Source organism: Arvicanthis niloticus, chromosome 4, assembly GCF_011762505.2.
Source record: "Arvicanthis niloticus isolate mArvNil1 chromosome 4, mArvNil1.pat.X, whole genome shotgun sequence".
Classification (NCBI taxonomy): Eukaryota; Metazoa; Chordata; class Mammalia; order Rodentia; family Muridae; genus Arvicanthis; species Arvicanthis niloticus.
In genome coordinates this window covers 109784708-109806440 of record NC_047661.1, presented here as the reverse complement: position 1 = coordinate 109806440, position 21733 = coordinate 109784708, and the positions used below count along the sequence as shown (strand labels likewise).

At 40.5% G+C, this 21733-nt stretch overlaps 1 protein-coding gene across 5 annotated transcripts in view; it reads left to right on the top strand.

Annotated features, from left to right (window-relative positions):
- The window catches only part of Npnt (nephronectin), a 66562-nt gene that overhangs the window by 28734 nt on the left and 16095 nt on the right, over positions 1 to 21733 (top strand). For 2 of the 5 annotated variants that reach the window (XM_034500158.2, XM_034500159.2), the window contains 7 exons: positions 2844 to 2936; positions 4334 to 4426; positions 8738 to 8857; positions 10255 to 10374; positions 11870 to 12004; positions 12226 to 12348; positions 13668 to 14063. In XM_034500158.2, coding sequence (XP_034356049.1) covers positions 2844 to 2936; positions 4334 to 4426; positions 8738 to 8857; positions 10255 to 10374; positions 11870 to 12004; positions 12226 to 12348; positions 13668 to 14063 — 1080 coding nt within the window. The remainder of the gene's footprint in view (positions 1 to 2843; positions 2937 to 4333; positions 4427 to 8737; positions 8858 to 10254; positions 10375 to 11869; positions 12005 to 12225; positions 12349 to 13667; positions 14064 to 21733) is intronic. The other 3 variants (XM_034500160.2, XM_034500161.2, XM_076933265.1) reach the window with 2 other exon arrangements.

Genomic DNA, 21733 nt, shown 5'->3' with positions numbered 1-21733 from the left:
TATCTTCAGATATTTTCACATCCTAGTTATCCTAGGGAATTATCACTTTGACTCACATATAACTAATATGTAATATTACTTATATTTTCACATCCTAGTTATCCTAGGGAATTATCACTTTGACTCACATATAACTAATATGTAATATTACTTTTTAAGGAAAATATAATGTTCTGGGTGCCTCAGAAAACTTGATTATTTAGTTTATATTCATAAATAAAAATGTTGTAATCAATGGAATAGCAGTCTTTTAAAAAGTATTTATTTATTCATATATGTATGTGCATGAGCACATGCCATGGTGCCTGTGGAAGTCATAGGACAGCTTGTGGGAGGTGGTAGTTGGTGGTTCTTTTTTACCATATAGGGTCTTGAGATCATACTCAGGTCATCAGACTTGGTGGCAGGCACCCTTACCTGCTGAGCCATCTTAACAGTCCTTGAATATTTTCTTTTTAAAATGATTTTTTTTCAACCTTGCACTTCTTGATGATAAGGCCTAGAGGTTACAGAGAACCATGTTTGGAGAACTTCCTTTAAAAACCTTTACTCAGTATATTTACCATTCACTGAAAGCAATACTGGAAAGCTTTCTAGAAAGTTCACTGGTGTCTCAGAGAAATGAACACAGTTCTTTCCCCCCCCCCCCTTTGAATGCATTCCATGTCTGAAGTCCAAGTTTCAGAAACCTCCACATTCCTTTCTCTTTGTTCTGCCCATCCTCTTCTGTGCTTTGAAGCCACAGTGGGGGCTGTAGTCAACAGGCCTAATTGTCATAAATAAACGGGCTGACAGGGACAGGACAAGTATGCTCCATGGAACACCAGGGAGAGCTGAGCAAGGGAATGTCTAAAATATACGGTGTAGGTCGGATGCAGGAGTGTCAAAGGGAATGTGTGAGAACTGTCTAAGAAAATGGAAGCCCATCCCAGAGTGGAGCACAGGAGAGAAGGAACAGGCACCCAAGGCTTCAGAAGGCAAGAGGTAGGGTTGATGGTGTTGCCCGAGCTCAAGGCCTATCTGCTTTGCACCTGCTGGTTACTGAAGTTCATTTCTTCTGGTCACAAACACAAATGATGGTTGCCTAGGTCCAGCCTGAACTTGAACTTCTCGGACCTGAATGCATTCTTTACCTCTGAATGATTCACCACGCCGGTAACCTTACAGCTTTCAAATGTATCCAGTGATTCTCCTGATCATGATAGTCTTCTGGAAACTTCCTGCAGATGAGTTAAAGACCTCAGTCTGAGAGTTTAGGAACACCGCACCATCTCATTGCAAGCACAGTCGGCTGCTTCTTATTCTTCTGTGAGCATTTCCTCATCTCGTTAGCTCCCCAGGCCTTTTGACAGACCTCTCACCACTGGTCAACTCTCGCTGCTTGTGTTTCCTCTCCATAGGTGATCATCTTTCTTCCCTGTTCCCATGCTTCACAATTCATCGCACTTGTCTTTATTAGGCTTTTTATTCAAGCCCATATGTGGTGATGTCTTCACACATTCATTGGGTATTTGTTAACCGCTATGCTCATGAATAATTATTGTCTTGAATTGAGAACATGTGTTGTGTCGTGGGGCTAGGGTGATGGCTCATTGTTTTTAAGAGTGTGGATTATTCCTGCAGAGGACCCAAATTTGGTTTACAACACCCATGTTAGGTGGCTCACAACAGCCTATAACTTCAGCTCTCAGGTATCTGATGTTCTCTTCTGGATTCTTCAGAACCTGTATTCACATGTACATGTGTGTGTACACACACACACACACACACACACACAATATAAAAAGGAACATGGGATGGTTTTGTCTTTAAAGAGATTGTCAGCTCCTTGAAGTCAGACATCATGCTTTTATTTTTCATATTATAGAATTCATTATAATAACATCATGAATGTATAGGGTATATTAGAACAGTCTTTCCCATCCTTGGCTCCATGACATTCTGGTATCATTCGGATGACTTATTTGTGGGTGGGCCATCTGAACACTGTAGGATGTTGCCTATACCCTATTTGCCAGCAAACTCCAAAATGTCTTTAGAGATTCACAGTATCCTCCAGTATACAAAGGATCCCCATGAAATGCCACTGATACAAGGCAAACAGAGCTGGAAAAGGCTCTGAGAGAAGTGTTGTGTTCTTGAGAGAAGTGAATGAGGTTGTTAGCTAAGAATAAGGTTAAACTGGGAACTTTCAATTTTGCTGAGCCACTATAAAAGGAAAACAAAACAAAACTGTAATGCATGCCAGGGTTAAGAAGAATCAAGATGATAAGAATATCTGTGCAGAGAAGTAACAAAAAACTCTGTTTTTGTTTGTTTCATTTTTAATCACTTTATTCTTAGGCTATCATTGCCTATAAAATAATAAGTTGTTAGTAAGAAATTTATGTCTTTTTGGAATTTGACCATACTGTTGATCAAACCTAGGGTCTCCCATATTCTAGAAAAGTACTTTGCTACCAAGTCACATACTAGAAAACTCTATTGGTTTCATAGAAACCCAGTAAGTTCAAACTAAACGTTTTGTTGACTTGTACTTGAGAGAGTAAGTTTTGAAATTGTATGTCAACATTTTTGTAAAGTTATCTGTTACCTTTCTTGATTACTTGAGCAGTATACTCAGGTAACAAAAATTTTCAGCTCCAGGTGATACATATATGATAAATTCATATCTGCACCTTTGTAGTGTAGTCAGTGGAAAGAAAACAGTGGTTCATGACTTTTGCGGCTTTATTGAAAGTCGTTAGTTTTGTATCATCATCACACTGGTCTGTGACCTTAGTGCTTTATGGGGGCTACACTGCTGACCCAGGATTGACACACACACTGTCCTCTTTCCACAGCTGTGTGTCAACCACAGTGCAAACACGGAGAGTGCGTCGGGCCAAACAAGTGCAAATGTCACCCTGGATTTGCTGGGAAAACCTGCAACCAAGGTAGGCAAACCCCGTGGAAGCCCTGAGGATCCATCCCTGACACATAAAAAATTCCAAATTCTCCCCTAGCCGTTTTCAGAGCTGTTTCTCCCAGCTATGAAAGAGTTAAAAAATGGTAAATCTTAGACAAATATATTTTCCCAAAGGATGTTCCCTTACTTGTATTCTTGGATACTCATTAAAATTTGTCTGTGAAGAAGCAAATGGTCATATCTGTAAGTTTTATATTCTGGGGTTGTGAGAGCGATCAGTAGATAAAAGCTCTTCCTGGGCAAGCCTGGTAACTTGAATTTGAGCCTTAGAACCCACATAAAGGTGGAGGGAGAGAACCACATTTACAGAGTTGTCCCCTGGCATCCACACATATGCCATGGTGCGCTCGCGCGCGCGCACGCGCGCGCACACACACACACACACACACACACACAAATAAAACATAAAAATACATACAAACAAACATACATACATACATACATACATATGGTTTTTAAACTCTTACATTCTAGAATTTCTTCTTTCTACACTAATAAGTTGGTAAGCCTTTTAGGAAGTGGAATACCATCTATTTTACTTAGGTATATAGGTAATAACAAAACTGATCACATTCTTTATTTGAAGAGACCAAAGGTCAGAGATATTGGGTGTCTCCCCTGAGTAAACAGAACTAGTTGAGAAAAGCTGTGTTGGCTTTGAGCTATGACTTACACAGTCCATATTCATTTTGCTATGCTAGTTTTCCATGAAAAAAAAATTGCAACTGGAAACTTGATTATTTCACTCTTCCTCCACGGCCTTCCACACGAGGCTTCTCTTCTTAGTTAACCTGTACCTGCAGAGCTCAACTGTTAGAGTTAAAAAGCTAAAAAGAAAAGTTAATGTTATTGCATTTGAAAAGATAAGAGTTATGTTTTACTTGAAAACAAAAAATAAGCTCACATATCTTAAAACATGTCTGACTTAGCCATCCCTGCAAAACCAGCAGTCAGGATGCAGCCCAACAGGCACTGTTCATTCTTGGGCAGCAGGGTCCGTTGCAGCCTCTCTGGTTTCTGGGTTCCTAAGGAATGTTAACATGGGACTCACATTTACTAAGTGCACACTATCTATTCATTAACTGAATGCCAGATTCACACACAACTCTTGGTCTTAAGAGTCATAGGAACCTAAGAGAGTCCCATGGAGATTGTTGGTATCACATCTTATGCAGTCGAAGTCCATAGACTGAGCCTGTCAGAAACAAACTGGGAGGAATGACCTGGGTAAGTGTGAGCTCAGGCTGGAGTCCCTATAAACCTTACTCGAGTAAATTGTGCTGACTGACCATACAATAAAATTTTAGGGCTAAAAATGACATCAGTTCAAAGCTGACTCTTTATTACCTTCTCCCTGCTGTGAAGATGAGCCCTTCCACCCAGCTCCTCTTGACCAAGGCAGTGAACAGCCTCTTTCCCAACTCCCGGATCATCAAGCCACAAGTGTACCTTCAAGGGGTGAGCGTACGTTGTCTCAGGTGGTCACTGCTCCCACCTGCAAGGCTTCCTGCAGTTATGTGACTTCTTGCAATGAAGGCTGGTGCAGAGATGCCCAGCCTGCAGCCTGAGCATGTGAAGCAGGCTGTGGGAGCTGTCACCTGTTGCTGATTCTCTGTGCCCTGCAAAGCAGGGAGCTTTCTCTCCTCTTCCTGTATCACGAATGGCTACTTCCCCCTCTTCTCTGAGTTTGGAAACCTTCTCCCAAAACCAGATGGCAAGATAGGTTTTGTTTTCATAGTCTGGAGAAGTTGAAGCTATGAGTTTGGGTGACTTTTTCCAGGTAGATTTTTAAAAGGAATTTAATGCCCTTCTTCTCTTACTGTTCAGGATATGGGATTTTAGGTCTGTTTAGAAATCAGACCACACTTTGGCTTCTTTCTTTTGGTGTACACTCTGCAATGGCCAAAGGGTGGAGTTCTGATCCTAATTAGTTGTTCATAGGCAATCTGTTGGAAGCATTTCAGTCTTATAGGCAGTGTGTAGTAGGGACAGGAAGGTAGCTCTTGTCCTGCTTATCTGTGGGGCTGCTGTGAACTCATTCACCCAGAACTATTTTGAAGTCTCCATAGTGATGGGAAAATCTGTAGGGAGTAAGGTGGTAGGATCACCTTCTAGTTCTAGCTTTTATCTTTACCCACTCACATGTTTAACTTAGAATAACTAAAATAGTTGGTGAAAGATTGTTGTCGCTGCTGATGAGAACATGCTAAATTTGTACTTGTTCTGTTCAAGGGGCCAGAACAATGGTGTTCATTTTAGAGTTGCTCAAAATTAAAAGATTTATGGCCGTCGCTAATTAGACATCTATTCACCTGTGACCTTACTTTAGTGAGATAAAGTTTTAAAAGTTAAGAGTTCTGAAACATCATCCAATCTAATTAAGCATCAAAGGGGAAAAAGTCCAAATGCGTTAAAGCGAACAGAAGGTGGCTTTCTGTAAAACTCCAATGGCTATCTTATGCGAGGACTCTCTCCCAGGTTTGTCAAGCTACCTTTCATTGTCTGCATGCTAATACAGTTTCTGACTCTCTTTGTCCTGAAGGCAAATAATGATGCTATGCAGCTTGCATTTCTGTTCTGGACCAGCTCCCTTCTCACCCCCACCTTCCCGCGCCTTGCTCCTGAATCCACCAGCCTGCTTAAATGTAGCCATGATGATAATGTTCTTCATGGATTATATGCATAGTATTTAAAGTGTTTGAATATAAGGGATAAAATTATATCCTTTAGTATAAGATATGCACATGACAGAGTTCATTATAATTTTATTATAGATCTAGTCTATGCTTCCAGGGTAAGATTAAAGGAACCTTAAAATAGAGACCCCAAGGTTTAATTTTTATACTCATTTACCAACTTTTAAATTTCTATAAGACAGTGAGGATCAAGGGGAGTCTTTCATGCTTGTTATAAGGACATTTATTGTAATTTGAAAGTGTCATTTAAAATTTCTGACTCGATTTGATAAAGGTACAGATGTGAGTACCACATTTATCACACACTAACTAAATTTTGTAAGGCTTTGGGTCAAACCAGAAATAAGGTGGGATAATTATAGACTGGAAACCCTGAGGAAAACGGAGGGCAAAGAGGTTCTTCAGCAAGATGCCAGAAGCTTTGATGTTCCCTCCTCACAGGGGCAGGACCGGTGTTTTGTTAATGCCTGTGGTGGTTCTGGTAAGGGCATTGTGAGTATGTTGGAGATGGGGCCAGGCAGTCATCAGGGATGTTAACATAACACCAACCACCTGTCAAGGGAATGCCATCTAGTCCATTAACAGCTGCTAGAGCAATTTCTCAAGTGGCTTCCACATGCCTGAATTATTACATAGCTTTTTAATATCAGGTAATAGAACCAATATCTCCTCATGTTTACCCATTGGATGCTTTCTTTTTTCTTCCTTTTCCATATTTTTTTTCATAGAGCAAATTTTCAGAATTTTTACAAGTATGACAGTTCGGTTTTTTTTACATAATATTTTTATTGATTATTTGGGAATTTTACTTCATGAACCCTGATCACACTCATTTCCCAGTCCTCTAACCTTTGTGACCCAAAGGAAGAGGAAAAGGGAGAGAAGGAGGAGGAGGAAGAGAAGGAAAAACCAAGTCCATTGTGTGTTCACTAGATCCTGGTCAAACTCCTAGTGACCAGCTAGGAAAACTGAATCCTTTCTCACCCATACCACACCAGAGCCATCAATTCCAGAGAGCTACCCTTCAGTATCCTTAACGCAACTGTTAGTTTTTATATCCTTTCAGTTTCCGATTCCTAACCACAAAGCACTTTTCCCATGGGAAGGAAGAGATAAATATGGCTTAAAGACCATCTTTAAGACCTCTGGCAAACAGGCTAGATTCCAAAAGGCATGCTAAGGGCCTCACTGACCAGCACTGAGCCAGGTTGTGGGGGCGCTGCCTTCAGTTGGCTTCAGCTTTAAGCACGGGTAGGTGTCAGAGAGACTTCCCCTAACATCAAATAGTCGTGGCTTGTGAGCCTGCTCTGGTTATAAACAGCTGCTGGATCTAGTTAAGACACCACCAGAAGTTTGTGTTGCTCTCTAAAAATAAACTAGGGAATCTTAATTGACACTCTTAAAAAGCCATCAATAGCCTTCTCCTGAAATACAGTCATATCTTACTCTATTTTGTGGCTTTTGAAATAAGAGTTTCTCTTATACTCAGTGTTATAAGGACTTCTTAGGTTATCTCCAGGGAGCCATAAAGCCAGTGTGACTCGACAGGATTGATGTTTAGGGTGATAGGAAAACTGTTAGGAACTAAGAAAGAGTTTCCTGATGCAAATGATGGATACATTTTCAAATACAAGGCAGAAGAGTATGAACAAGCAGGAGAATTTCACCTCAGGCAGCCAGGCTCATTCCTGTAGATCTCAGCAGACACGGAAGTCAACTTTTTTGATGAAACAATCTACATAGTACCTTCTATGAAGAGGGGTTCTTTTTAAAACACTTAAAATGTGGTTCTGTTTTGAAAACCTTTGACTGGGCAAGAGACAATAAAAGAAAAAAAAACTGAAGAAAACGTAGGAAATGGCGAAGGTATTTGCTTTGTTTATCTAACCTTTCTAGAATTTGCTCTGCTGCCAATGTGCTTACACTGTGGTGAGGGCAGAAAAAAAGACCAAGTTGGAAAGTCAGTAAAAGTGAGAAATATTTTGAGGTGTAATGTTTATTTGGTGACTTTAAAACATGATGTAACTGGATGTTTCAGTGAAATATAGATCTCTGGCAAAGGAGTAGGTCAGATTTAACTTTGATTAGATTAGAAAACAGCTCTGTAGCTAGATATATTATCTGTATTTTTGTTCAGTGATATGGATAAATTGATAATTAAATTATGCTAATCGGGTACTTAGGCTGCTGTTTCCAGACAAAGTGAACATGTGGTCACATTTCTTTTTAATGAGGTCTATATTACGAGCATTGTTTTATGTCACTGTGAATTTTATGTTCACTTGAGGCAGTGTGCAAACGGTGCTGGAAAACTTTTACATTGTGGAATTCATTAATTTCCCATTGATACTTAAGCCAATAAACATAAAATACATAATGATGTTTTGTCCCTTAGTGTTCCCACATGCTCGCTCCTCTTAACTGCCACACAAATGAAAATATGTTGAAAAGCTTTAAAACTTGGTTTTGTGACTTGAATGGATTAGTAATTCGAAGTCAGTACAGTACCTATCAAGTTGAACAAGAAGAAAAACAGAATTACGGTTGGTCTGATCCATGCCGGTTTTTTTCCCTTCTGGAAACGTAGCTGCCCTTTGAGGAGGTCAGATTAGTCAGATGTTTTAACACTTGCACATTCTCTATGAAGTGAAACGTGTCATATGTAGTATCCTTTGTAATAGAATCCATTAGCGTGAGTGGTTTTAATGACGGAGCTCAGGTATTGTGAGCTTGGTTGCAGTCACACAGACAACAGAGCACCCCTACCCAAGAGCTGAGTGTGCTGCTCTTTGTAGGATTAAGACAGGTCTGTAATTAGAATCACAGGTCTGTGAGGAGAATGCTCCCAAGTGTCCCTGAGATTCAGAGATCCATAAGGTCCCAAGCAACCTCTGGTTGCTCCCAATGTGCTGTCCGAGTTAAGATGATACACACAGATTTTATCTGTCATGGAAGTGATATTTCACGGTCTTGACCTATTTTCTGCCCTCATTGTCTCCATTGGGGAGCGTTTTGAACATTTCCCATCCGTGCTGAGGTTGTGATGTCTCTGCTTTAACCTCACTGTTTGCAGATTTAAACGAGTGTGGCCTGAAGCCGAGGCCGTGTAAGCACAGGTGCATGAACACTTTCGGCAGCTACAAGTGCTACTGTCTCAACGGATACATGCTGATGCCAGACGGGTCCTGCTCAAGTATGTCAAGAATCTTAACTGTTTTCTGACTGCCCTAGGCTTGACTGCTGACATGCTTTGGTAGCCTGCCTTTGGGAAAGCTGCCTCTTCATCTCTACCCAACAGGATGTGTGAGCGTGTTTGTATGTATGCCCAGGGAACTAAAGATCAAAATAAGAGGTGCACATTTACATACATGACATTCCTCTTACTGTGTAGGCCAACAGTAAATGGGTTTATAAATTGTATCTAGAGCAGAAATCACATTTTCTAATGTTTTTCTCAGCGTGTTTTTCCCTTATGTTCTCCATGTCAAAGAATTTTAACAATCACTGGGGCATTGCTTAGAGAGAATAAATACATCCTGTCTGTTCATAAATATTTCTCAGTTCATTTTTATAGGATGATTTAAGAATTATCAAAAAAACCCTGTTTTAAGTGGAAAAACATATATATATATATATACATGTAAAACAACATATATATGATATATATGATATATCAGTATATATCATCAGAAAAAATAGGGTCTCACATATCCCAGCCTAGCCTTGAACACTTTATATGTATATCTGAGAATGGCCTTCAGCTAGCTGGTTGTCTTTCCTCCACCTCCTGAGTGCTGAGATAATTGGCGTGCACTGCCACAGTTGGTCTGATGAGTTGCCAGAGTTAGAACCTAGATGCATGCTAGGCAAGCACTCTACCAACTGAGCTACATCCCCAGGCCTAAGAGGGTCCATCTCACAAGTATCTTTATCAGACAGAATTGTGTGATGTTCTCTGTTATCATTTGGGATGTGTTTCTAAGATGGTCACTACCCTAAACTCCTCTGTAGGCTGAAATTTTACGTTTCTATGATAATCAACAAGTAGTGGCCTGATTTAGTTGAATTTTATATAAAAAATAACAGTATCTAATTTATTTAGTGCTACACAGACATACCACTGGAACTTTTGGCTGGTGAAAATATATTTTAGTTGCATTTGACCATAGTTCCAGAGTCCCCTAACATTGTGGGGCTCTATAGGGAATCTCCTTTTGTCCTATAGAGGATTTGAATATGGAGCTGACACGTTCATTCGATATTTTGGTTAGGAAGAGCCCTTAACTCAAGTAATCTGGAGACAGACCTCAGTTTGACCTGAGCAATATGTGTCAGAGAAAGCTTTATCTTTACCTGCCAGTCCTTCTAAAGCATCAAAGGGCTGCTCTGGGTGATGATGGGGCAGGGTTACTTTTCAATCATGCCGTGGTCGGAGAGTATCTTTCCATCTGCTTTCCCTTTTAAGAAGGCTTGTAACTGACTCCCTGTTGTTGAGTCGGTGTCACCTATTGTTGGACATGTGAGAAAAGTGCACGAGATACAGATGCTTTTCACATCCTGGAAGCAGCCGCTCCCTCACTCTCTTCCCAGGTGCCCTATCATGTTCCATGGCAAACTGTCAGTATGGCTGTGATGTGGTCAAAGGACAAGTCCGATGCCAGTGTCCGTCCCCTGGCCTGCAGCTAGCTCCTGATGGGAGGACCTGTGTGGGTGAGTGCACTTGTGAAGCGTCTGTCAGGAGATGCTGTGGAGTGGACGAAGGCAGTCAAAGGCAGTTACATAGTCAGGGGTGGAGCTGCTTGCTAGGAGATATCGGGTATTTTAGGACAGGATTTCTGTGAATGGACCAACGAAAGCTTATTTTTGAAGCATGAGACAGAGGGAACCATCCACATGTGCAAAAGCACTGCAGGCAATAGCACTGTGTTCAGGAAAACTGGATCTCAGTGTCTGTATCCCACCAGAGAGAAGGGAGCAGTGGAGCTGAGCAGGTCACCAGGGCTACGTCATTACATGTGTTGTACCACAGGGCGTAGCATTTTCTTAGAACATTGAGATGGCAGTTTAGACCATGGCAGAGTTTGGACTTTCTGAGCTGCAGACTAGCTGTGTAACCTTAGTTAGGAAAAGAACTTCTTTTCTTGGAGCTTGGGTCTCTCTTTCTTTAAAATGTAAATAATACTACACAAAACCATTACAAGTTTTAAGTGAGATCATGTGTTTAAAGAGTTCAGAAGAGCCAGGCAGAGTCTCCTGCATAGAACTGCTCACTACTTAAGACCCATTTCATTTACTAAGTAGTTGCTGTATTCAAGACACTGTGCTAAGTGCTGGTTGCACAGCAACGGACAGAAAGCACATGAGGTTTTGGTCCTTAAGAAGTGGACCTCCTACTGGGGGAGACAGAAAATAAATAATACCCAATAAAATTATTGACTTTGCTAAGTGCTAGCAGAAGGTAGTAAGAGAAACAAAACTAGAAAGGACCTGTCTTAGAAAATCATCCTTAGGGAATTCCTGAGGTTAGACGGGGGCCGTTAGCTATAGAAAGAACACGCCAAGGGACCAGAGAGGCAACCAGCGAGGAGCACGGGCTTCCTTCCAGAGTTCCCAGCAGTCCCAGTGCAGCTCACAACCGTCTGTAACTCCAGTCCCAGGGGATCCAACCACCTCTGGCCTCCTTAGGCACAAGACATGCACATACATGGCACAGATATTTACATGCAGTCAACAGTCGTACATAGAAAATAAAATTTAAAATAAATGCAAAGACCCTGTGGAGGAGAATCAGGAGGAAATAAGATTGGCAGCCCAGTTCCAGGACTTTTCCTCTCAGTCTAAAGCAGAGGATGCTGGGTAGGAATGGGGTGGTGGACGGTGCTAGACAGGTTCTAGCAAGCTTTTAGAGGTAGAAAAATCAGGACTTGGTGGTGGCTTAGGGGTTGTTAGGGAAAGGTTTAGCACACATGCTTGTATTTCAAGCAGCTAAGAGGATGGTGTCGTAGCTACTGCTGTTGGTTGAGAGAACAAAGGAATTCAGTTTAGGAGGATGAGGTGAAACCTGGAGGTGTGGAATTTTTGTTTGTTTGTTTGTTTGGGGGATGTTTCGTTGTAAGAGTGTGTTGCCAGGGTAGCCAGAGGGATACCAGTTATAATGAGCTCCCATCTTTGCCCTCCCTAAGATACGATTAACTTGTGTTTCTAGATATTGATGAATGTGCGACTGGGAGAGTCTCCTGCCCTCGATTTAGGCAGTGCGTCAACACGTTTGGGAGCTACATCTGCAGGTGTCATACTGGTTTCGACCTCATGTACATTGGAGGCAAATATCAATGTCATGGTAATGAAACCATCCCATCTCTTTCTCCTATAGCATTGCCAAGTCTCCAGCTGTGGTCACAGCTGGACTGACAGGGACAGGGGAGGGGAGAGGCAATGAATGAGCAATGTCACCTTAACCCACCAGTCATCCTGGAGCCAGGCGTACTTGTCTGTTCACTGCCATTTTCTGGGGACCTCTGTAATGCTGTGTGTTTCATGTCACCATTGTCACCTCTGCAGACATCGACGAGTGCTCCCTTGGACAGCACCAGTGCAGCAGCTATGCTCGATGTTACAACATATATGGGTCTTACAAGTGCCAGTGTAAAGATGGATACGAGGGGGATGGACTGAACTGTGTGTGTGAGTAACGCCCCTTCCCACTCTCATTTCCCCAGGAAATACAGGATCGTATAAAGGCCATCCCCAAGAAAGATGAGGGACACAATTGGTTATTGAAGGCATGATACCTACTGATATCAGCCTGGTCTTCTATAAACAGAGAAATCAGTTATTGAGTAACTTTAAAAAACTTTATTTTAAAAACCACTCTAATGCATTAGATCTTTAGAATTTTTTGAGTAAAGTCTAGGGGTTGCTTCCTTTTGGCTAGGAAAAAAGATGGTGCCCTCCCAGGGAATTACAGCTTGTTGAATCTGAAATAAACAACCATTGTTGGCACTGCACTGTGATAACTGGATATATTCTACATATTTCTTTTTTTTGTGTGGTATCTCTTAACCCTACTACTGAAAATAATTCCAATGTTTATTTTCTCTACATTTAAAACTGCTTTGCTTTTAAATTTTCCTAGGTTTTCTTTGGCGTAGTGGGTTACCAGATAAACATGAAAAATGCATGCTCTTGAAGATGAAAGTTTGACAAACCAAGGCCATAATTTGCCACACGTTTCGTGTAGCACTAGATAATTTTTAAAAATTTCCTGAGTAAAATATTTACTGGAAAATCACAGGGCATAAAATCCTGTGGATTGAAGGGTTTTTGAAGTGTTGTGAAGTCATTCCTACTCTGGAGGATATCATTCAGGGCAGATTAAATATTGATTTTTTTTTTGGTGAAGATTATCAGTGGGAAATATTCCACAGATATTTTTTTTTTAACTTCAGAAAAACGTCTTTTTAGAAAGCAAATACAAAATTAGCAACTCTGAAGAAAAGCCAACTATAAAACCAATTTTTTTGTGCAAGTTCAATATATCTAAAGTATAGGTGAAGAAAGTTTGTAGATTTCTGAGCACAGTTACATAACACACAGGCAGGAGGGGACACAGCACAGACTGCATTTCTCACAAAAGTGTGATCTTTCCATATTTTGGGAAAATACTGATTTCTGTTGCTACTGCTTCATAAATATTGAAAACATTTTTGTGCGTCAAATAATACATATTCATTATAAAAACACCAATATATTTTTGCATGTATCCTAACACACACATTTGTTATTCAGAAAATAACGTTACTTCTTATAGCCAAGACTATAAATGTGGAAAATGAGTTTCAATTACCAAGAGGTGTTTCTATGCGTGTATTTTTTCTTTTTTGGCTCATTTTTAATATTTTCTCCATAAGTATGTGCATGTGTTTTGATTGCACTTTCCTGTTGCAGTTTTTAGAGAGAAATCTTTTTTATATTCATTTACATTTTTTGGATTTTTTTTTCAGATATCCCCAAAGTCATGATTGAACCTTCAGGTCCAATTCATATGCCAGAGAGAAATGGTACAAACCTAAAGGGTGATGGAGGGCATGCTAATAGGATTCCTGATGCTGGAAGTACAAGGTGGCCCCTGAAGACGCCATATATTCCTCCTGTCCTTACCAATAGGCCTACTTCCAAGCCAACAACAAGACCTACACCAAACCCAACACCACAGCCTACTCCACCACCCCCACCACCCCTCCCAACAGAGCCCAGAACAACTCCACTACCACCAACCCCAGAAAGGCCAACCACCAAACCCACCACTTTAGCACCTGCTACCAGTACTGCTACACGAGTAATTACGGTTGACAACAGGATACAGACGGATCCTCAGAAACCCAGAGGAGATGTGTTCAGTAAGTTGTATAAATTATTATCTTTTTAAAGCTCTATTCATTTTGAATGAGTGTTTTGCTTTCACGTATGTAACATGTACCCTATCCATGCCAGGTACTAACATAGGTCAGAAGAGGGCAGTGGGTTTCCCAGAACTAGAATTGCAGTTGGTTGTGAGCCACTATGTGTATGCTGGGAATCAAACCTGGGTCCTTTGCAAAGAGCAATGACTGCTACTAGGCACCAAGGTATCTCTCCAGCCTCAATTATTATCTTTAAGATGGAGTTCAACCCTAGGCAATCCTTTTAGTAAATCCAAGTGATAAAAGGAGTTAGCTGTTTAAGGCCCATTGATGGTGACTGACGCATGGTGATAGAGAAGCCGAGTGAAGAATCGGGATGACCTGGCATAGGAAGGACTGTATGTAAATGGGAGGACTCTTACAAATGTCAGGTAGCAGAGCACAGATCAGTTCACCATGGGGATTCGCATATAATAGTGTTCAAATGTGGGAAATTTCCTGTGCCTAATGGAATTTAATTTTTATCCTAACTGTCCATTCATTCGGGGAAGAATTTTGAGCATTCTTTGGGGACAATGGACTGTGTTAGATATTGGGCTTACAAAGATAAAACTGTGTCAGTGGATGGGATTTCTTTAGACTATTAAAGGAGTAGAGTGTCGGGGTCAGATTTGTGCTCTGCTACTTTTATGGAATCCTGAGTGAAACTGAACAGAGGGATGGAGGGAGGAGAGGCACTGTAGCTAAAGGAAGCAGAGCAAAGTGGGCACAGGAGCAGGAAGCAGTATAGACTACCAACGGGAGGGTTCCATCAGGGAGATGGGGCTGAGCAGCTCCCCTCATACTGTTAGTTGGTATGGCATGGAGATGGGTCACATTTAAGACTCCTTGCCCTTCACAGGTACTGAGCAGAGGGTAGAACCCTCAGCGTGGACAGGCAAGTGGGAAAGAAAAGTTGTTCTCTGGTTCTCAGACTAAGACAGGCATACCCATGCCATCTACTCTGTGTCTATTCACTTGCTGTTTCGATTTACTTATGATTAGCTCACTGTGCAGTTATAACGTGCGCTTCCCCTTTCCCTTCAGTCATTACCAATTTACTCTGTGCTTTTTTTCCATGAGAGAGTAAAAGTGTCACTATATATTTTTGACATAAATAGAATATTGATGCTTGTAATTTTGTGTGTATGTGTGTGTGTGTGTGTACATGTAGGTGTATATCCACTTGAGTGTGTGTGCATATGGAAACCACAGAACAACTTTGGGTGTTATTTCTTAGGTACAGTCAACTATTTTGGTCTTGTGAAACAGGGTCTCTCATTGGTCTGGAATTGCCCAGTAGACTAGGCTGACTGACTATCAAGATATAGGGATGCATCTCTGTTGATTCTCCAGTGTGGTGGTTACAAGTGTACACCTAGCTCTGTATTTTTAACCCAGTTTCCAGGGGTTCAACTTGAACACTGTACTAACTGGACCATCTCCCCAGCCCCCCCACCCCCCATGATGGTTGTTGTTCTTCACAAGAAAAGATGTAAGCTGGGTTTTGCCTACATAAGATTATCAGGGTTTTGTTGTTGCTGTTTCTTTTTGGTTGTTGTCCATTTTTAATTTTAAAAAAGACTATATGTAAGGCATCACTGTTTCTTGCCATGAACTTGTAGTACCCTCTAGACCAACTCTTCTGGTTTATAGATCCAAAATCTGCCATACATCCGCAATCTAGATGATTGTGAAGTACAATAGTTTCCAGATTTTTAGAAACAATCAGGGACCGGTGCTGTATATTTCACAATGAAGGATTCTTTCCACAGTAAAATGCATTGATGTTAACAAAACGACATTTTTATTAACGTCATTTAGATGTTAGCCATTTAGACCTGTCATCTCAAAGCACGTGTCTGTTTCCTAGCTCTTCAATTTGGTTAATATTTACTTTATAATTTTATCCTATAAAGGTTTGTCTGTGTGAAAGTTCATAATTTTTTTGAGGCAAGAAAGACTTTTGAAACAACGCGGGGTTGCAAAAAGTAGCGACAACACCAACATTTTCATTCCTTTGCTACTGCTACAAGAGAACAGAATAAAGAACTGCAAACTTTTATTTTAAACTTCAAATAAGTGGTTTTTGTGATAATCACCATAGTCTCTGGGCTTTTTAATTTGGGGCCTAGAAACATTACTAAAGTAACATTACTTAAGTATCCAGAAGTCTTATTCTTATAGCGCATAGCTTTATGAGAATGCTTAAGTCACCTCCGTTATATCCAGTGTTCCTTCCCATAACCCAGATCAGAACTGAGACATTCTTATGTTTAACCTGAATTTATGAAATCATATTATTTTTGTAGACTCAGAGATAATGGCACTGGGCTTTTGTTTTAAGATTCACTTTCCTTGTATTTCAAGAAATGCTTCAGAAAATGAATCACTTCTTTCTAAGTAGTTTGAACTTTGTTTCTTGTTGCAGCTGTATTCTACTTCTTGATTATGGTAGCCTTCCAATGACCCAGTATTTCAGATTACAGTTTTACTTTTACCTCATATAGGGTAACATAGTCATTGACAACAAACATGCTCCAGAAAATTCTACATCCAGTGTGCTTTTAAATTTTAAGCCTGATGTTGAGACTTAGTATAAATTGTAGAAAAAGACTATGAAGGCAGGCTGAGGCATTTGGAATGGGTTCCCTCCAGGACTCTTTTTAGAATACACTGAGTCAGAAAGCCTGGTCTTGCTTCAAATCTCTGATATTTATGAGTTTGCAACTTTGCTCAAATGCTCTGTTTCCTGCCGTGCCAGATGAGAGATAGCGCAGGCCTTCTTTTCCACCAAGTGGGTTCAAGATCAGAGGGGATTCAAGTAAAAAGTGTATGAATAATGATTATGTATTATATGTATTTACTTTAACCATAGTGAGAAGTATAAACATATTAAAAAGTCACCTTTCATGTAGGATATGAAATATTAAGCACCTGTTTCGAAATAAGAATAGTCTAGGACAGTAGTTCTCAGACTTCCTAATGCTGCAACCCTTTGATACAGTTCCTCATGTTGTGGTGACCCCAACCACAAAACTATTTTCATTTCTACTTCATAACTGTAATTTTGCTACTGTTACGAATCATAATGCTAATATTTTTGGAGATAGGGGAGGGCAAAGGGGTCGTGACCTCCAGGCTAAAACCCTAAGCCTAAAAGATCCTGAAGATGTTTTGGTTAATAAGACGAGGAAGCTAACCAGATGCATTTTCAGAGCTAATTGAAAACTAGCTAATAGGCTGGTTTGAACTGTACTAATGTCCCTGACAAAGCGTGACGTTGTTTTTCTTCCATCACTGGGACAAATCGGTGTTTCTCTAAGCATGTTTCATAGGCTATTAGCTACCTGAAACGTTATACAAGTTCTGAGGTCAAGTGCATTAAGAAACACCAGGTTTAGCTATGCTAACTAGGTGTGTTAGCTGTTGGGCTCCTCAAAACTTTACTACTGTGCTAATGTCACTGTAAGCTTCTGGGAGAAGCTTTGTACACAGTGTAACATCTTCAGATAGATTTATAGATAGATAGATAGATAGATAGATAGATAGATAGATAGATAGATAGATTTATTGTATTATTTAACTCATTGGATTAGAATTCTCTGTAACCAGTTGTCTGGTCAGGTCTTGGCTGAACTAGGCAGTATGGAGACCACTCACCACAGTAACCAACAGTCCTGACTAAGTAGCTTGCACTAAATGCCATTTGAGACTAATGAGGCTGTTCTTAGTCTGGTGGAGAGAATCGTGTACTGAGCAGACAAGCACAGAAAACCGGATTTAAACGGTAGTGTCCCTATCTGAATACAGGGGATCACTAGAAAACAGGGACTAAACACAAAAGCAAGACACTTCTGTCCACGGAGGTAGGAAGGTAAGAGCTATGTAAAAGCAGGGTTGATAAAGGCCTTAGCAGAGGAGATTGCAGGAGAATGCATCCTGACCTAATAGTATAATAAATTAAAAAAAAAGACATTTATTTTAAAAGTTACTTGGAAAAATATCCATGTTTTAAATATGTTAACTGAAAAAGCAAATACAAATATATATATACATATATATATACATATATATATATATATATATATATATATATATATATATATATATATATACCATTTTATCCCAGTTGGATATAAAATACATGATTCCATATGTTTGGATGTATATGAAAGTCAAGAAGAAAGAAATTCCAGAGTAATAATCATGGATATATGATATTTCTGGTGCTTTGAGTGATTCTTGTTGGCTTCTTGTTATCCCCGTGCAGTGATTTTTAAACTCCCCATTGTTGTCGGATAACCATGATTTACTGCAACAATGACTCTTTAGGAGAGGGTAGTGGTAATAGACTCCCCCTTTCCCCAAGGAAGAAAGAACAGGGTTGTAGTTTTTGAGAAAGTACCCCAGAGAGTTCTGATTCTTAATCATGCCAGTTTCATTTGAAGTATTTCTAGTTTTTCAAACTCTATTATGGGTTTTATTAACTTCTAACTCCTCAAAAAAAAGTCTTTAGAATAAAATGCGCCATAACTGGCCAATTTCAGGCAAAAGACTCAGATCACTAAAAGGAATATAGTATCACCTGGGCCAGCAGACATATTTTTCCCCCAAAAGTGTTTTCAGCATTCAGGTTGAACTGGAATAAACAAGGCTACTTCCTTAAGGTTCCTCTTGAGCGGATGCATTCATGCACACTGTCTCAGGTCTTCAGTGTGTATATAAATTATATGTGAGTCTTATTAAAATGAAGATGCTAATTCCATGGGGCGAGGAAAGGATCTCAGACTGCATTTTTCACACACTTAGAGGTATGCTGTTGCTATATCTGCAGGCCAGATTGTGTGGCAGGATTCTCTAAGCACCAGTGGCAGCCTCTATCCAGCAGAACCACTTCTTGCATAAATACAGAATTAGCCAGATATAGAATGTTCAAAATACAATAATTGTGAAATAGGCATTTACCACCAGTATCATATAAAACAAAGGGAAAGGTGTTATAGACTCAAGATTATAGACTATAATGTAATCAACCTCTGCCACATTCTTTTATAAGTGGCCTTGTCTGAGAAGCAGTCTTGTTGCTGCCACCCACCTTTGTAGGCGAATGGGTTGTACACCCTGGTAGCAAACAGGAAATGGAAAATCACTTCCTTTCTCCTGAGTGTTGCACTGGGACACCATGCTGTCCTCGGGGGTTTTATTTTGTTTTATTTTTCTATTATTTCTCTTCTACAGATTTTGGAGTCTGTAGATCCCAGTATTTCTAGCCATGGACATATTTTAGTCTCTCTTTTCATCTAGGTACTGATTGAGTAAATGATTGTTTCGGTGGAGGGGTGAGAAGGTCCTCGGACTGCAAGGCCAGTAGAGGCCCCAGGACCACGCTAACACCCCTCCCCCAAGATTAAATCTCTACCAGTTCTTTAGAGATTTAGAGAGTTGCTGCTGCTCACAGGTCAGGGTCCAGTGCTATGGATTCTGAGGTTTTAAGATTTTTTGATTTGTATTTTAATGAGGTTCTGTAGTGACTGGTGAAGAAAAAAATGTTTCTTTTCAGAAAGTATAAATTGAGTTCTTAGTGAATGACATGACCTAGGTTCGAGATCTGAAGTTTTTAAAGCTTCATGCACATTTGCTTATACAGTTATAATTAAAATGACCGTGTTTGGGGCATGTTGCCAAATTCCTCTGTCTGTTTCTGCAACTGAGTATTGAGGTAGTTGTATGTCCTTCACTGGGCAGCTCTGGGAGTTAGATGGGACGATCCATGCAAAACACGAGTCACAGTGATTGCCACATAAGAACATTAGCTGTCTCTATGACCACTGATGCTGAATCCATTTGTACAGTAAAAACAACCTCTCCTAATAATTCATAAGAGAAGCCATATAGTCTAGTGATGACTAATTTTTTTGATGCTTTTTATTATGGCTCACTATAGTTTTAGTGCTATTTTTGACTAACGCTATCATTTCAAAATGAACTGTTTCGATTTACAAGTGTGAGCAGAGAAAATGAAAATAGAAACTAGCTACTTCGCATGTACTTTGTTTATACCAAGTAACCGGAACTTTGTGTTTAGATCAGGTACTTCATAGCACGTGCAAAGTTAAACAGATGTTAAAACAGAGACCACACCCCCAGCTTCTTCACTGCGGATTTAATGACAGTTGTCTCCCAGAGATGAATCTGTCCAGATGGCAAGCTTTTAAATGAAAGGTTTGATGAGGTAGCAGACACAAAAGCTCCCCCTTCCTCTTTTGATTGATGGTTTGGATGAGTGGGCCACACCTGTCTTGTACAGTAGGTGGGCTCTATACTCAGGCGCGCTACGCTCAGTTCTAGGAGCCCTGTTAGGCATCCACTTAACACCTGTGTGGTGTGCACAATGGCCTGGAGGAGCCTAGCCTTTGTGGTTTGCTTTGGCTTAGAAGAGGGCAGGAGGACCAAGCCTGTGGGACATCTCTTGATTTTTATAACCATACTTAGTGAAGAACCAAGATTTAGAGTCTCAGTCTTCTTAGGAGTTCCCTGGGTTCCTTTGAGTTACTCTGAAACTTTCTAAAAGGCACACACAATCTATGGGGGAGTTGGGGTCTGTCACCACTCCAGGCTCATTGCTGAGCAGCTGGGCCTGTGTTTCACCAGGGTGGTAAGTTTTGCCAGTTCTATTCATTGCTCTCAGGCTGTCTTCTGACCTGCAAGTCCTCCCTATGGGATAAAGTTCTGGCAAGCAAGATCTTATTTCTGTAGGGACTCGGCAACCCAGTTCTTGTTTCAAGCGACCAACGTTTGCCTGAGATATTTTTTGAATAAGAATAAGGAGCTTGCAAACTCATCTCTGATCTTTTTATTTTCTTCTCTCTGCTTAGTATGTTCTGCATTTGGAGTGGGAGTGGGACGGGGGGGGAACTAATACTGCCCCCATAAACCTTTTGCTGTTCATTTCCATCTTCCAAAATAATCTAGGTGGCCTTTATCCCCCACCTAAAAGACATTAGACTAGAATAGAGTTAGATACATCCGTACCTTTCCCTTCAGTGCAGCAACCTCTAAGCATAGGAAGAATTCAAGACGGGGTTATCTGTTATCTTTAGTCCAACAACAAATGCCAGAATTGGCCTGGGCAGTATCATACAGACCACCTTAAACAGAGCCTGAGTGTGAAAACCTGCCTTTGAGGAATAATGCTTCCAGGTTTGCAAGCAGCTTGGCAGTGGGAGGTATGTGCGGTGGTATTTACATTTTCGTCTCTGTGTTTACTCTTAAGGTTTTACTGGGTAAAAACTGCAGCTGACTACTTGGGAAATCTTATTTATCAGTGTAGACTTTATGTGGGTATGATCACAGCACTGGAGAGACTGTGAATAATAGAATTTACCAGGACAGCAGTTTTTGTGTGGACTCCTTCTTTTCCCAGCTGCTTTCCCCACAGGCACCAGGACGCTGCAGCCATCATGAGACAGTCCTATGTCCTTAGCCCACTGTGATCATACTTCCTGTCCTTAGCCCAGTGTGATCATACTTCCATCCCTTAGTCTTCATCTTTGGGCTTAGTACTCTCTGTATCCCACAGTTGTTATCAAGTGGGAGTAGTACTGTCTGTATCCTACAGTCTCCAT